The 16251-nt window shown below is 33.4% G+C and overlaps 3 protein-coding genes and 1 non-coding gene across 4 annotated transcripts; 2 read left to right on the top strand and 2 right to left on the bottom strand.

Moving 5' to 3' along the window:
• The first annotated feature begins 2726 nt into the window (after nt 1–2726).
• Nucleotides 2727–2798, top strand: TRNAW-CCA. Its single transcript has one exon. It is a non-coding gene; the product is annotated as a tRNA-Trp (tRNA).
• Nucleotides 2799–2872: 74 nt separating this feature from the next.
• LOC124915306 (pentatricopeptide repeat-containing protein At1g61870, mitochondrial-like) lies at nt 2873–4448 on the top strand. Its single transcript, XM_047456000.1, has one exon. The coding sequence runs from the start codon at nt 2920–2922 to the stop codon at nt 4111–4113; it is 1194 nt and encodes a 397-aa protein (XP_047311956.1). The 5' UTR covers nt 2873–2919; the 3' UTR covers nt 4114–4448.
• A 282-nt stretch (nt 4449–4730) lies between these two features.
• Nucleotides 4731–7384, bottom strand: LOC124915308 (beta-glucosidase 45-like). Its single transcript, XM_047456002.1, has 12 exons — nt 7235–7384; nt 7066–7132; nt 6939–6997; nt 6786–6861; nt 6634–6708; nt 6459–6546; nt 6127–6379; nt 5945–6060; nt 5604–5859; nt 5421–5523; nt 5238–5343; nt 4731–5136 (listed from the first exon to the last, which is right to left on the bottom strand). The coding sequence occupies exons 1-12, from the start codon at nt 7337–7339 to the stop codon at nt 4896–4898; spliced, it is 1545 nt and encodes a 514-aa protein (XP_047311958.1). The 5' UTR covers nt 7340–7384; the 3' UTR covers nt 4731–4895.
• A 6363-nt stretch (nt 7385–13747) lies between these two features.
• LOC124916381 lies at nt 13748–15337 on the bottom strand. Its single transcript, XM_047457094.1, has 2 exons — nt 14588–15337; nt 13748–14419 (listed from the first exon to the last, which is right to left on the bottom strand). The coding sequence occupies exons 1-2, from the start codon at nt 15335–15337 to the stop codon at nt 13748–13750; spliced, it is 1422 nt and encodes a 473-aa protein (XP_047313050.1).
• Between the last annotated feature and the right edge of the window lie 914 nt (nt 15338–16251).

Here is a 16251-nt window from a genome sequence, read left to right as displayed (position 1 = left end):
GAAAACTAAAATAATAAAACAATATTATATCTAATCAAAATTTAAATTTTTGAAAAAGTTATAATAAATTTAATATAGATTGATAATGACGACAATACAAATAAGTCAAACTGTAAATTGAGTAAATTAATATTGTATACACGGAATTATTTATTGTGCTTAAATGAACTCATATTATATATGAATCTTTTTTTAATTAAAAGGTATTGTAGATACAGATAAACTTAATCATTAAATATCAATTTCTCATAATTTTGGATAATTAAGAATGTTAAAACTATTATATATATATATATATATATATATATATATATATATATTGATTTTTATTTTAAATAAAAGAGGAACATTTTCCTAATAAATTCAAATTTTGATATTAATATGGAGCCTTCTGTAAAGTATAATTTTTTTTTATCACAATTATAATTATCATTTTTTTTAAAATTGTAAAATTAAAAATTGAGGGTGGTTTTGTTTGCATTTAATATAAAAATATAATTTGTTTTATTTTTTTACATAAAAGTGATACTTTTCAGATATTTTTATATTATGTAGCATCCAAAAATGATATATATATATATATATAGTTATATATATATATATATAGTTATAGTTATAATTTCTTTATGCAAAGTTTAAAATGCTCATTTTGACAATATATTTATCATCAATTGTTTATAAAAATAATAAATATTTTATTTTAAAACTTTTGTAAAAATAATTAGAGAGATAAATCATAAAACGTTCCTACTATATGGTTATAATCATTGGAGATGATAGTAAATGACTATAATTAATGATTATTTATTTGGTGGATTTGTGACAATTGATAAATGATGATCAATAAAGAATTGTACTATTTGGGGAGATTATCAAGGGCTGATGGCGTGTTGTCGGTTTGGACGGCGGATAATCTTGTTTTGCTTCTTTGATTATGTCATAATTGGAAAACAATTTACATATATTTCAAATACACTTCTTAGAGCTTGTTTGTTTGATGTTAAATTAATGATATTTAAAAAAATATATATGAGTCAAACGTGAATCTCTATGTGTTTATCTGACTATCTCCCCCCTTCAACTGAGTTTTTAAAATTATGATCGTGTGATTTTTGTCTAATTGAAAACTTTCAATAGAGTATATATATGAACAAATATATTTTCTCTTGTTATCTGGTTGTGTTACTTGGAATATGTAAAAGTCATGTTTGGTTTACATGGAATTAAACTCTTTCCTTACTATCAAATAACATGCGTTCTATTCTATTTTATCTGATAGAGTCAACAAAAAGCGTTTAGATTGGTTTAATTTATAATTCCATTAATAAAGGCTCATTATCTATCAATCTTAGGCCTTGTTTGGTAAGGATTTTTTTTTTAATTTATAAAAAATCAATTTTTAAATAAATCACTTATCATCAATAATTTTATTATCTAAAATACTAAAATATTTTATATTAAATAATGGTTGAAAATGATTTTAGTGTTATTCCATGTTTTAAAAATGGACTAATACGTAATGAATGTATTAATTAGTATAAGCTAGTAGGATTTAATATATTAATACACACGTATTCATCACTAACTTAACAGTGATGTGTGACTTTTTTCACATTATTTATATTTATTCTTTAAAATTTAAATTTTATTGATTATCCTTAAAGTCGGTGACCTCAAACAATTAATTAAACTAAACTAATGAGACAAATTATATGAGAGAAGGCAAATAAATAATTACAAATTCCAAAGTAATATCCGAATCTATCTCCTTGTTAGAAGATATTAAGATTTAAGTCTCTTATTTTATTATCATTAAAATGTAATATGAATTTATTAAAGAAAAATAAACTTCACCACTAACTCGATTAGATAGGCTTACAGAGAGATTTATGCGCTCAAATTTGAGTACTTGGTTCGGCTGAATGAATAGAATCTGGGGAGACTGGTACGATATCGAAAGACCATTTCCTTTCTAACTCGATTCATCAAATTCGGACTCAATCGCTCTTGAAAGACTTACATTAATCCTGAATGGAAGTAAGCACGAGAGAAGCAAAGCGCTTTTCCCATCCTGCGGGCTGGGCCGCCTTTTCGTTTATATATTCAATTAGGAAGATTCTCGTGTAATGCACACGAATAAAAAATATTGTTACAACGTCTCGCGTTCATCAAATTTGATGTTGAATTTAAAATATGAAGTGTTATTAGTCCAGTGGTTAAATAATTGTACTTGTTTTTGTTAGGTTGCGTGTTCGAAACACCACCGCTTGGACAATCCGGACACTTTTAAAATTAAGCATCATTTTATAGTTAATAGTTTGATAAATACATTATTTTTTTTTTATTTTAAAAAAACTTTTTATTAAATAAAAATATGTTATAAACAAAAATATTACTAACTGTATTTTTAAAATAAAATAAAATTAGTCAAACAATATTTAAAAAAAAATACTAATAAATTATAAGTATACAGTACTTTCTTAAATATTTCTTAAACATTAACTTGTTTTAAATTTAAAAAAAAAAAAAATACTCTACCTGCTCTCTTTCTTCTATTAATTCGATAATAAATAAAGGTTATCTGTTATTTAAATTAATCAACAATTATTTGTTAATGAACAAAACTAATCTACAAGTTAACGGCGTTAGGAAAGAATGACTAATTTGACAGTGTAATTCAGGTATTATATCAACGTAATCTTAAATTAGTTAACAACGTTCATTCAGGATCTGTGGCGCAATGGTAGCGCGTCTGACTCCAGATCAGAAGGTTGCGTGTTCGATTCACGTCAGGTTCATTTTTTTATTTTATTTTTTATTTAAATCTCAAACAAAAGTATATGTCGAAAAACCCTAGCCCCCTTCCGAAGTATAACATCGTCTGGTCTTTCTTCTACCTCGAGCCAACCAGAAAAAAACATGGGTTTCCTCTCTAAGATCCGATTCAGCTCATCAACTTTTCAGCGTCGAAGCTTCTCATCAATTCTAAACCCCGATTCAACAACCCCCCTTTCCAGCAAGCAGAAAACACGGGCTGCTCTTTCTCTCATCAAGACGGAGAAAAACCCAGAACGCATCCTCGATATCTGCCGCGCCGCCTCTCTCACCCCAGATTCCCAGCTAGATCGCATCGCCTTCTCCGTCGCCATTACAAAGCTTGCTGGGTCGAATTATTTCGAAGGTATTCGCACGTTCCTGGAAGAGTTGAAAACTCGACCCGACCTTCGAAATGAGCGTTTTCTTTCTCATGCTATAGTTCTTTATGGTCAGGCTGGGATGATCGACAATGCAATCCTCACATTTGATCATATCAAGGAATTTGGTTTCTATCCATCTGCTAAGTCACTAAATGCGCTAATTTTCTCTTGCATTGTCGCCCACAAATACGACGAGGCAAAGCGTGTATATCTCGATTTCCCCAAGAAGTATGGGATTGAGCGTAATCTCGATACTTATAATACTGTTATCAAAGCGTTCTGTGAGTCAGGTTCCGCAAGTTCTGTGTATTCTGTTTTAGCTGAGATGGAGAGGAACCATTGTAAGCCTAACTTAACAACATTTTCGACTTTGATTGCTGGTTTCTATAAGGAAGAAAAGTATGATGATGTTGGGAAAGTGTTGGAAATGATGAAGAAATTCGGTATGAGACCTAATATTAGTCTATATAACACTAGAATTCAGAGTCTATGCAAGCTTAGGAAATCTAAGGAAGCAAAGGCTTTACTGGATGGGATGATCTCAAGGGGTATGAAGCCCAACAACGTGACATACACTCATTTGATTCATGGGTTTTGTAGGGAGGGTAATTTAGAAGAAAGCAAGAACCTATTTAAGACAGTGACCCATCATAAATTACCGCTAGATTCTGAGTGTTACTTCACTCTTGTTTATTACCTGTGCCAAGGTGGTGATTATGAGACAGCTTTGCAGATCACTAAGGAGAGCATGGAGAAGAATTGGATTCCAAATTTCACCACCATGAAGACACTTGTGAATGGTCTAGGGAGCATTTCCAAGGTTGACGAGGCTAAAGAACTCGTTGCAGAGTTGAAGAAGAAGTTTCCTACTAGAGCTGATGTATGGATTGAAATTGAAGAAGGATTACCCAAGTAGAAATGCTAACAAGTTTAAGACTATGGCATAGAGTATGCTAGCTTTCATTCATATTGCTCAATTTATATGGTCATTTGATTTGTTGAAGGAATGCCTTGTATGGTGATTTCTAGTTTTATAATGACTATATGTTGTTTCATTTTGGAACTGATAACTTACAAGTTATTTTATCTGCGGATTTAGTAGTTCTCTAGTGTTGTACAAGTAAAGGGGGCATCTCAACATGCTTCCAATTGCGTCTTTAACTGTTTGGTAACTATACCCTGAGCTTTAAGTAGAAACCCACATTTTTCTACCAATAAGAGTTGTGTTGCTTATGCGAGCACTTTATATTCTCTTTTTGGTGCTTCACTTGTTACCCACCTTTCAGCTTATGAATATTTAGAATTGCCCTACTGTACTTTATTCCGATTTCCAATTGATTGCTTTTTTCTTGTCATCCAGCTCTTAATAGAATGAAGGTTTCATCTTCTGATGACTCCGTTTCAAATTTGCAGCTTCTTTTTTAGCTTCAGTTCAGTTTGAGCTCTTAATTCTTGCTTGATAGGATAGAACATTTGTCCATTCAACTATTCAGATTTTGAAGAATGGATATCTGTTGACCAAAAAGTCATTATAAGTCTTCATTGAGCCACAATCTTATTTTTTATTTATTAAAACGCATAGATTGCGTCCAAGGTAAAAATTATTACAACCAAGTAAAGCAAATGTATCTCCCATATGTGTGTTCATATTGAAACAATGAGAAGGCATTAGTAATGTAATTGTCATTGACGTGTTTGTTAAACTGCATTTGCAACTGATGATCCGTTATATTCAATTATCAGTTGATTTTGAGGTAGTAAACTAGCAATATTTTGGCCTGAAATGAACTCTTTGTACCAGGATGCAGAAGATTTTGGTGTTCTCTGTAGAGTGGTATAATTGATATGATAAAGTCCAAATCTTGTAGTGTACCCTGAGGTCCACTCAAAGTTGTCAAGCAAAGACCAAACAAAGTATCCCCTCACATCTGCTCCATTCCTGGTGTTACCAATTATGAAATAACTCATCTGATAAGTTGGTTGTTGATGTGAGTACAGGTTTTCAGGATTTAGAAGATTCTGGAAATTTGGAATAAGTACCTCATCGCTGATGCTAGTTCATCAATGTAGGAGTTCAAGTATTCTATTCTTTTGATATCATTAAGTGAAAAAACAGTTGAATTTGTATGATCCATCTCACCAAATCCTATAAAATCCAGTAATGTGATAAGATGTTCAACATGATTAAATACTTCCTTTTACTGGTTAGTTTCTTTCACTTACCATTTTCTGTGATGAACATTGGGGTATTATTGTATCTGTCCTTAACATATGTCACCATTTTCTTCATTCCTTGTGGGTAAACCTTTAGCCAGTCGACTGTAGTCTAGAATCAATAATATATGTATTTAAGTTGTAAACTTGAATAGTAGTCTGTTAACATATAAATATAGGATGATTATCTACCGGTTCTCCAATATACTTTCCATCCTTAAGTTGAGTCCAGAGGGCAGAACCTTCTGTTTTATAAATCCCTTGACCTGGTTCACATTGTGAATATATGCAGTCTTTGACATAGAAGCTTGTGTAATGGTTGATTCCAATGAAGTCTAATCCTTTGTTCAATATCTTCTTATCCTCTTCTGTGAAGGTAGGCAAGATAGATCCCAGAATTGCCTGCATTTCCTCTGGATATTTCCCAAACATGATCGGGTCCAAGAACCTGTAGAGTAGTTAGTTAATCTTTATATAGTCAGATGGGATTTGGCTCGTCTTTAATAAGATATGGGATATGCTTAAATAATTACCAGTTCATGTAGAATGATATAGCTCTCTCTGTCGCAAATTTATCCTCTTCAGAATCGCTTATGGGTTCAAACCACATAGCACTCATAACAATCCCTATGCTGCCTCCTTGTCTATGCTGCTTTGTTGAAGGGGTTTGTTTATTTATTTATTGTTAAAAACTAATATGAAATTTTCATATTACCTGATATTTAGTTCGGTAAAGGTGAACGGCGATGGCATGAGAGAGGATAATGTTATGGGCTGCAATGAAGGGTTCTGTATCTGAATTCCCTTGGCTGCAATTCCCGAATGGAATTGAACAACGAGATGGCGGGAAAATGCCTGTTCTATAGCCCCATATTGCTACAATATTTGGTTCATTGAAGGTAGACCAATACTTCACTCTGTCACCAAAGTATTTGAAACAAATATCGGCATAATATTTGAAGTCTTTCCTGAAATAATAATAATAATAATCAAGATGAGACTTCTGAAATAAACATAAAGAGATTAACTGAATAACTGGTGACTTACTGCACTTCTGTGCTTAACCAAGATCCATATCTATCTTCAAGTTCTTGTGGAACATCAAAATGGGTTAGAGTCACAAATGGGTGGATTCCTATAAAAAGAAAAAAAAAATGAAAATGTCTATCAATTCCAATTGTTTTTGTTTCCTTTTCCTTTTGATCATTGACATACTAGTAACCTTTGCTTAGAAGGGCATCAATGAACTTGTTGTAGTGTTGAATACCGGCCATGTTTGTTTGCCCAAATCTTCCCTCTGATTTGCTTACATGCAGTGTCAGTTATATGCTCGAAACGATGATATGAATGAATGTTTTCTTAGTGTAAACTTACTTGGTAAAATTCTTGACCAGGATATTGAGAAACGATAGCTATTGACTCCCATATATTCCATGAGCTCGATATCTTCCTGTTTAAGCATGCCATTAACGAGTAGTAAGTGAGCAAATCAAAATTATGTTTGTGAAATGAAGAAATAATTAGTACTTTATATCTGTGGTACTGATCAACAGCAATATCCCCATTACTTCCATCCATTATTGTGCCTGTAAGAGAGGTAGAGAGAACCGATCATTTTATATCACTTTTTTTGTCTGTCTTGTAGAGATCTCACCAGGTTTATGAGTGAAAACATCCCAGTTATTCCAACCTTTCCCATCACTCAAATAAGCTCCCTCAAACTGTAACATAAAAAAAAATGTTCATTCATCCAGACTATTTTATGATATATACGAGTAAAGAGGAAGATGATGATGATGACGACATATAAGAAGAAAATGGACCTGGTAAGAAGATGATGCAGTACCAAAGAGGAAGTTACTTGATCCCATCACAGCTGAGAAGCCAGTTATATAAACAACTAAAAACAACAGCACTACTTCCATCATCACAATGGTTACCAATAGAGAGAAAGAGTATTTAATGGAGGGAGGGTCTAATGTTTTTGTATGGATATGAAGGAGCTTTATAGACTTTGGTGTTCTTTTATAATAAAAGTTATCATAGATTTGATTAGAGAAAACATGAGTTAATGCAAATTGTTTATTGAAATGTAGTATAGTAGGATGAATGGTGGACCTTTAGTGTAAATTTGATATATAAAAAAAGAAAGAAAAAAATTGATTAAAACATAAGTTAATTATTTTACCAAAGCAAAACAAGAAGAATTATCTTAAATTAAATAAAGTCAAAATTGATTATAATGAACCAAGTATAAAAAATATTATTTAAGAGATTTACTGTCTCATATTCAATTTATGTCTCATCAATCAAAATATAAAAAATAAAAAATAAAAAACAGCATAGAACATGGAACATGGAATGTGAATCAAATTGATGTTTCAATCAAATTGAGATAATGATATAAGTTGTGTTTTATGTTGTTCTCTTTAGTTATTCTTTACTAAGAAGAATTCAGATAATCATAATTTATCAGGGTATGTGTTTCTATTTGGTTATGATTAAAAGAGTTTTATTTAGAGAAAAAAATTCTCATTAATAACCTGGTAACTTTCTCAATATAATAAATATGTTTTAAAAATATATATTAGTGAATTAGGATGTAATTTTGTTTCGATTATGTTTGGTACTTGTCTTTCATTGTTCTTTGGTTCTATTATCCCACCAAACATTAGACTACTTTGGGTAGGCTATGATTTATTTATTTATTTAATTAAAATAAAGTGAAATTACTTAATCCATTATAATAACTTGACTCAGAAAAAATACTATTATTTTATATTCAAACAAATAAAATGGTAAGATTGTCTTTTTCTATATTATATAAATTCATACAAGTTAGAAGCTAAATAATTATTTGTACCATTATACATCCTTAAATTATATTGAGATTTATATCATTAATCAACCATTTTTCATGTTAATTTATGTAAGCTTTTAAAATAATAAACATAAGCAAGTCAAGAATAATGGACAACTATTTTAGAGTTTATTTAAAATGTTGATAACTGTTTAAAAAATATTAATTATATATAAGTCTAATATAACAAATAGTACAAATATAATAATTATAAAATTTATTATATGAATTTATTTATTTTAATAAGTAATAATTTATTTTTGAATTTGTAATTATAAATTAACATTATTTTTGTAAAATATTTAAAATAATTTATAAACTCATAAAATATTAAAAGAAGAATGATAGGAAAAGAGAATTTGGGAGAGGGAGTTGTGTTAGTATATCACTAGTTTTGGAAAAATGATAAAATGTGAGAAGAGATAAGAAATAAATTTTGTTATTTTTTCGACCAATCAAATTGTGGCACGTCATTCTCTTTAAAATTCTCCCCCAATAATTTTTCATAGTAAAATTTTAATAATAAACTTTAATTAATTTAATAATTTATTTAAATTAAATTTGTTAACCTGATTGATGATAATAAAATTAATTTAAAATTTGAACAGTATTAGATATGTGCTGCTTTCGGAAATTACTTGTTATGGATGACTTATTTTTTTTGGTTAGTTGTTGATTTTGATGTTTATTTGATGCATTATTAAGTTAACAGTCCATTTAGTGGGTCAAATTCAAAGCAAACCACATTTATTGTTTGGTTTAATATGGTATTGGATCTACTCTAATACTTTAAGGTCTAGTTTGGATTGGATTTTTTGTAAAAATCTAGGGAGGGAAAAAAAGTAATAATTGATGATTATTTTGAGGAGGTGACGATTATTTTTAGTAAAAATTTAAAGGGTATTAATATATATGAATAAAATAAAAAAATAATAATTTAAAATACAAAATATTTTAGTATTTTAATTAATGAAATGAGTGATTTGATTGTTGAGAAGTAATCGATTGAAAAATTAATTTGGAATAATTTTTTAAAAAACCTAAACAAAATCTCAGCCTAAAAATTAGCCTTTTTTTTATCTAGTTTTGTTCAATTGACAAAAACAAATTATAAAAATAATTATTTGACAAACACTTTTTTTTTATATAAAAATATAATTTCTATTGTATCAATTAAGGAGTTATATATATAACATTAATTTGTCTATAATAAAAAACAACATTTTAAAAATGAAATATATAATATAAATTTGTAATTATTAAGATTCTAATAAATTAATTTATAAATCACGCGATTTATTTAAGATAATTTCAAGAACGAACTCATATGAATTTAATAATAATTAATGATAAATGAGAACTAGTCTAACAAACTAATTAACTTTTCATCAAAAACAATCAAAACCAATGGTGACCATGAACCTTTATATTTTGGCATAAACACAATGCATTAACCGGTTAAGCGGTGTTGTAAAAATATCCAAAATTTTGAACGACAATAAAATTTATCTTTGTTCGAGGGTTTATAATCAATTGTCGAAAAAATATGTCAATGATAATTGTTTATATACAAATATGATCAAAATAACGATAAATAAATTATTAAAAGATACTTGTAGAATGACTTCATACGAAAAATCAATTAAAAAAAAAACTTCAAATTCGACCACATCATCTCTTTTGCTGCAAAGGATGAGATAATATACGAACTCGAAAAATGGTCACCAACACAATTGAAAGATACGAACAATAGACGACCCACAAAAAATTAAGTATTATTCGAATTACAAAAATTCGACCCACAAAAAATTAAGTATTATTCGAATTACAAAAATTCGAGATGACAAATTTGATCCAAATAAACAGATTGTTGTACCGATCAAAACACTACATCAACTCAGATATGAGTGATAAAAAGAAAAACAAGACTGCAAAAACTTATCTATTTAATGAAAAAATTTTTTACTACTTTTTTATATCAAACAAAAATAAATAAATAAATAAACTTTTAGTTTTATAAATTTTAAACTAAAAAATGAAATAATAAAGAAGAAAAAGGTGAATAAGATTTCAGTTTGAGAGGGAAATTTGACGAAATGACCTTGCAAACCGGGTTATTTGACCTGGTGGAATTTTGATAATTTAATTGCGCTCGTGGTGATTTTATTTTTTTTGGACGATTTTGCCCTCGTCGCGAAACGCTAAGTCATTTAGCGTTTCGCGAAGTGACGATATGTGAAATGTCCAGATTGCCCTTACTATTTAATATAACCTCCGTACTTTTTTTTCATTTCTTTTCTTCTCCTTCTCTCTCTTCCCGCTCTTCTCCTCCTTCTCTCTAAACTCCGGCGGCGGCGACGAACTCGGCGGAGATCTCGGCGGCGAAGTTCATTCGAAATCCACTATGAGCTCGACGACGTGCACGAGCACTGTTCCAATAGGTACGTCTATTTGAAGCATGTTTTATTGATGTTCGGTTTCTGAGATTGGTTAGGGTTTACCTCCCGTTTCGCTCAGTGCCTGGCGATTCGCGAAGGACTTCCCGTTTCGCTAAGTGCCTTACGATTCGCGAAGCCCTTCCCGTTTCGCTAAGTGCCTTACGATTCGCGAAGCCCTTCCCGTTTCGCTAAGTGCCTTTCGATTCGCGAAGTATTAATTATACGTCTCTAAATCAAATCATGTTTTTATATTGCAGCTGAAGTTTTCGTTTTCTATAATGGAGAGTGGAAACTTGATGCTGATGGAATACTGTATTTTGATGCATCTTCAATCAAAACATTTGATCTACCCCAAAGTACTCGTTATGCTGAATTACTTGATATACTCTACGATAGACTTAATCTCCAGTTATCAGCATACGATTTAGTGCTCCAAGTGAAGTATGATATTCCGAATATCAGAAATCCAAAACCTGTTTTTATTGATAATGATGGGGATTTGAACACATATCTATCACGCTTGATTTTGGGTCGAACAGTGTCACCATTGTGTGTATCTGTAGTGGAGAAGTCAGCGTTTACTAAAGAAAAGATACCACTACTTACATACCCAACTCAAGAAAGTATACTACCACCACAACTTACTCAGAAATTTGTTCCACCTGTTGTACCCTTGGAATTCTTTGTTGAAAGTCAAAATGAAGCCGGAGAAACCTCTTTGCCTCACATCCCACTTACTCAGGACTTGCATGTTAATAGTGGTGAGAAAGAATCAATACCTATACAACCAAGTGCAAGAAGATCATCATTGGGTACACCAACTAGTGCAAGAAAGGCATCAAATGGTACACCAACAAGTGCAAGAAGATCATCAATGGGTACACCATCTAGTGCAAGACGATCTTCAATGGGTACACCATCGACAGACCCGACAGACACATCACCGCCAGACCCCACATTTGCGATGGCATTAACTAGTGAAACCGTATTGGAAGTCGGTTCGTTGTTTGAAAATAAAAAAGAACTTCAACTTGCTCTATATAAATATGCGATGGCCAATCATTTTGAATTCAAAGTGGAGAAGTCAAGGAAAAATCTTTGGGAACTCAAATGTTTGGATGAGACATGCAAGTGGAGCTTGCGGGCTGTGAAAGGTAAGTTTTCTGAGATGTTTGAGATCCGGACATTTGAGCATCAACACTCATGCTCAACTTTGTCGAGGCCCAAGAAAAAAATGCAAACACCAGCATGGGTTATTGGGCAGTGCGTGAAGAGCAAGTACATGGACCATCATCATAACCACTTGCCTAAGAAAATAATTGAAGACATGCAGACAACTTATGGGATATTTTTGACTTATAATAAGGCATGGAGGGCAAGGGAAAATGCTTTAATAGCGGTGCGAGGAACGGTAGAGGATTCTTATGGAATACTGCCATCATACCTTTACATGTTGGAGAAGTGTAATCCTGGTACCATAACCGACATACAGACAGACGAGCTCGGTCACTTCAAGTATATGTTCATGTCCCTAGGCCTCTCAATTAGGGGTTTCAAATCCTTTTGCCGTCCTGTATTATGTGTTGATGCTAGTTTTCTTAAGCACAAGGTGGGTGGTCAATTATTGGTGGCTATTGCATTGGATGCGAATGAGCAACTATATCCTGTCGCATTCGGCGTTGTTGATTCAGAGAATAATAACTCCTGGACTTATTTCATGCAAAAACTGAGAGACGCAATTGGATTAGTTGATGATCTCGTCTTCGTATCCGACAGACACCCAAGCATCGACAGACAATGGTTTAACGATAGAAGAGAAAGAGCGTCTAATCACGAAGAAGTTTTATCTCCAAATTATGAGAAGGTGTTACGTGAGGGATTCGAGAAGGCCAGATTCTATACAGTCCAATCGCTTAACCGATTCGAGTTTTATGTGCATGACAATCAGTCCCATTTCAAAGTCAATTTGAAAGACATGAACTGCACTTGTAGAGTATTCGAAGTTTCGGGTCTTCCTTGTACGCATGCAATGGCTGCTGCCCGTAGTCGGAATTTGGTTTCTTATGACTTCTGTTCAAGGTATTAATATCTAGCTCACGTGTTCATTCTGTTTAACCAATTAATAATTCGTTATATTTTCCCTACACACAGGTATTACACAACTGAGTGTTGGATAAATTCATATGCCGAGACATGTTATCCTCCCGGTGATGAAGAAAATTGGGATGTTCCCGAAAATATCAAGCAACGTTCATGTCTTAAACCAAATGTGAAGGTTAAGAAAGGCAGGCCACAAACAAAGCGTAGGTCATCCCAGGGTGAGGTCCGTAAGATCCCGAGACGATGCAGCTCATGTGATGGGCTTGGACATAATAGGGCAACATGCAAAGCAGTGATGCCTGCACCATCTACTGCACGAGCTTCATCATCTAAGCAGCATGACTCATCATCTAAGCAGCATGACTCATCATCTCAACAATATGAACCTTTAGCTTGATAGATACTATGTTGTAATATATGTTGTTAATTGAACTATGGTACTGGTATGTTGTTAATTGAGGTTTAATGCTTGTTTAAAATATTGTCAATTGGCATTATATAATCCTTGTTCTACTTAATCCCATCGTTATAAATCTTTGAATTCAACCTTAACAAATTACAAAATTGTTCAATCTTGATTTCAAATATATCCATCCACCGACCAAACCAATCTCAATTGAGAAATGAATTAAGGTTGCTAAAGAAACAGATGGAAAATATAATCAATCTGATGGGAGGGCACTTAGCGAAACGAAGAGTACGTTGCGAAACGGGAGGGACTTGGCGAAACGGGAGGGACTTGGCGAAACGGGATGGACTTAACGAAACGGGAGGGACTTAGCGAAACGAAGAGTACTTTGCGAAACGAAGAGTACTTTGCGAATTTACAATACATCAATTTACACAAAATAATTTACAATACATAATCCAACTTCCAACATATTCATCAAGGTTTACAATACATCAAAATAAGTTATCCAATTTACAAATAATAATGTTTAAGGTTCCATAATCTGATGGAATAACCGGACCGCCATCTTCTGCCTAAAAAATCCCATATTTTCTGAGGTCACATTATGCACGGGTTGATTAGCGGTCAAGTGTTCCATGTACATTAGCGTGAAGACCCCACAGTCCCCGCTCTCTGTTGCCCGCGGGACTTCTCCAACCTTAGCAGCAGCGGTTTTCACTTTGGGGTGTGGAAACCGTTTGTATGTCATTGGTTGGAGGGGGCCTTCGAAGTTGAAATTAGGATACCTTACCCTCTCACCGGGAGTGATTGTTTTGGCGAATATAAATGGAATCATGTCGCAGAAGGGTTTCAAATAAGGATCCAGATTCTTATAAAGATAGGCGTCACAGTCGTACACGTCAATGCGGTACTTTTGAAGACGTGCTACACATAAAATCCAGTGTTTCTGGTTAATGTTCACTGGCATGTAGACGTCGTCAATTGTTGACCACTCTGGCATATATCTATGTGGTGCGCCCATATAATAGTCTTTGAATTCGTCGACTGGAAATTTGGCAGGATCCTTAATAAAATCCCTGTGCAGTCGCCTGATTCTATCCGACAATACGCAATCCCCAATTGTCGCATGTGTATTTTTATATGTCTTGGGATAGCAGGAAATCCTTTTCCGCAGAAGATGGCAGAATGCATCGATTTCCTGCACAATGGGAGCATACAACATACATTGAGTACATATCAAACAACATACTTTGCGAAACGAAGAGTACTTTGCGAAACGAAGAGTACTTTGCGAAACGAAGAGTACTTTGCGAAACGAAGAGTACTTTGCGAAACGAAGATTAATGAATTGATTTGAACGACTTACCTCGTCTTCAATCCATGTAAGCCTTGTTACAACTCTAACCAACACTTCCTTCTTTGCTTGAACCGTATGTAAATCCGTTGTCGAATTATCGGTTTTTGGATCATCCAACCACGCCTTTACTTTATGAAGTAGCTCATCATCAAATTTTTGAAGGTGATTCACTTTCATAGGATCCTTTGTCTTGGGCATTTTTGACAAGGAAGGGTTGGTGTACGAGTCATCTTTTTTCGGCTTCCTCACTCTCCTCCCATAATTTCCTTTAGGAGGAGTATTGTATAACTGGAAATCGTCATTGTCATCATTGTCATCATTTGCCTTCACATCCCCCACAGTCTTCTCATCCTTCACCTTCACTTTCAAATCCTTCAGTTTCAGATCAACCTCCACATCATCCACCCTAGCCACACCATCCAGCTTCTCACCGTCCTCCAATTTAGCCTCAACCTCTATCTTTACGTCCTCCACCTTCGCATCCTCCACCTTCTCATCATCATCTACCTTCTCATCGTTGTCTTTTCTTTCATCCTCCACCTTCTCTTCATCATCGACCTTCTCATCGTTCTCCACCTTATCATCATCCATCTTTTCATCATCATCCACCTTCTCATCGGTCTCCACCTTCTGTGCGTCCTCCACCTTCTCAACGTCCTCTTTTTTTTCATCCTCCACCTTCTCATTGTCCTCCATTACATCGTCTTTCCCATCAGTCCCATCATTCACCTTCTCATCATCCCCCACAGTCTCCTGCATCGCTATCATCTCCTACAAAATAGACAAAATTCACACTTAGCGAATCGACAACAAATAATTTGCGAAACGGAAACTACTTTGCGAAACGAAAAATACTAACTTAGCGAAACGGAAACTACTTTGCGAAACGAAAAATACTAACTTAGCGAAACGGAAACTACTTTGCGAAACGAAAAATACTAACTTAGCGAAACGGAAACTACTTTGCGAAACGAAAAATACTAACTTAGCGAAACGGAAACTACTTTGCGAAACGAAAAATACTAACTTAGCGAAACGGAAACTACTTTGCGAAACGAAAAATACTAACTTAGCGAAACGGAAACTACTTTGCGAAACGGAAAATACTAACAGAATACCTCTTTCTTCTCCTCCTCCTGTTCAACCTTGCTCTTCTCAACTTCGACATCCTTCTTAGAATCCTTAACCTGCAAAATATGTACTGGTTAGATCAGATATGTACTTAGCGAAATGAAATGTAAAATATCTCCATACCTCAGTATTCTTTTCCTCTTCGACCTTCACAGCCTTCTTAGAATCCTTCTTCTTACTCTTCTTCTTCTTTATATTATCCTCCATATCATCTAATCTGGTTAATAATATGGACATCCTTTTGTTGGATTTTTCTAACAACTGTGTGGACATATTAAAAACCATCTTCTTGAACGACTCAACGTGAGTTTGTTGAGTTTCTTGGATTGTGATTTTTAGCTCTTTGATGAGCTCTGTTTTCATCTTTTTCATCTCCTCTTTCATCTCTATTTTCAGCTCCTCCTTCATCTCATTAAAATCACATCCAACAGTAGGTGTTGGAGCCCGAGGAGAAGGTGTGTCAGCCCGAGGACTTGAGGTCGCGGATGGGGGAGTAAGAATGCGGGCCGGAATCGATTCATAAGCAAGCTTCTTCTTCAAGT

This window comes from Impatiens glandulifera, chromosome 9 (assembly GCF_907164915.1).
Source record: "Impatiens glandulifera chromosome 9, dImpGla2.1, whole genome shotgun sequence".
Classification (NCBI taxonomy): Eukaryota; Viridiplantae; Streptophyta; class Magnoliopsida; order Ericales; family Balsaminaceae; genus Impatiens; species Impatiens glandulifera.
The sequence above is the reverse complement of the archived record's forward strand: the minus strand, read 5'-3'. Positions and strand labels throughout refer to the sequence as shown.

Excerpts from the sequence above, each read along its gene's own strand:
- LOC124916381 (XM_047457094.1), bottom strand. The coding sequence starts at position 15,337 with ATGCAGGAGACTGTGGGGGATGATGAGAAGGTGAATGATGGGACTGAT. Across the intron at positions 14,420-14,587 it reads TTACATGGATTGAAGACGAG|GAAATCGATGCATTCTGCCA; the intron begins GTAAGTCGTTCA and ends CCCATTGTGCAG.
- LOC124915306 (XM_047456000.1), top strand. The coding sequence starts at position 2,920 with ATGGGTTTCCTCTCTAAGATCCGATTCAGCTCATCAACTTTTCAGCGT.
- LOC124915308 (XM_047456002.1), bottom strand. The coding sequence starts at position 7,339 with ATGATGGAAGTAGTGCTGTTGTTTTTAGTTGTTTATATAACTGGCTTC. Across the intron at positions 7,133-7,234 it reads CTGCATCATCTTCTTACCAG|TTTGAGGGAGCTTATTTGAG; the intron begins GTCCATTTTCTT and ends TTTATGTTACAG. Across the intron at positions 6,061-6,126 it reads TTTACCGAACTAAATATCAG|CATAGACAAGGAGGCAGCAT; the intron begins GTAATATGAAAA and ends TCAACAAAGCAG.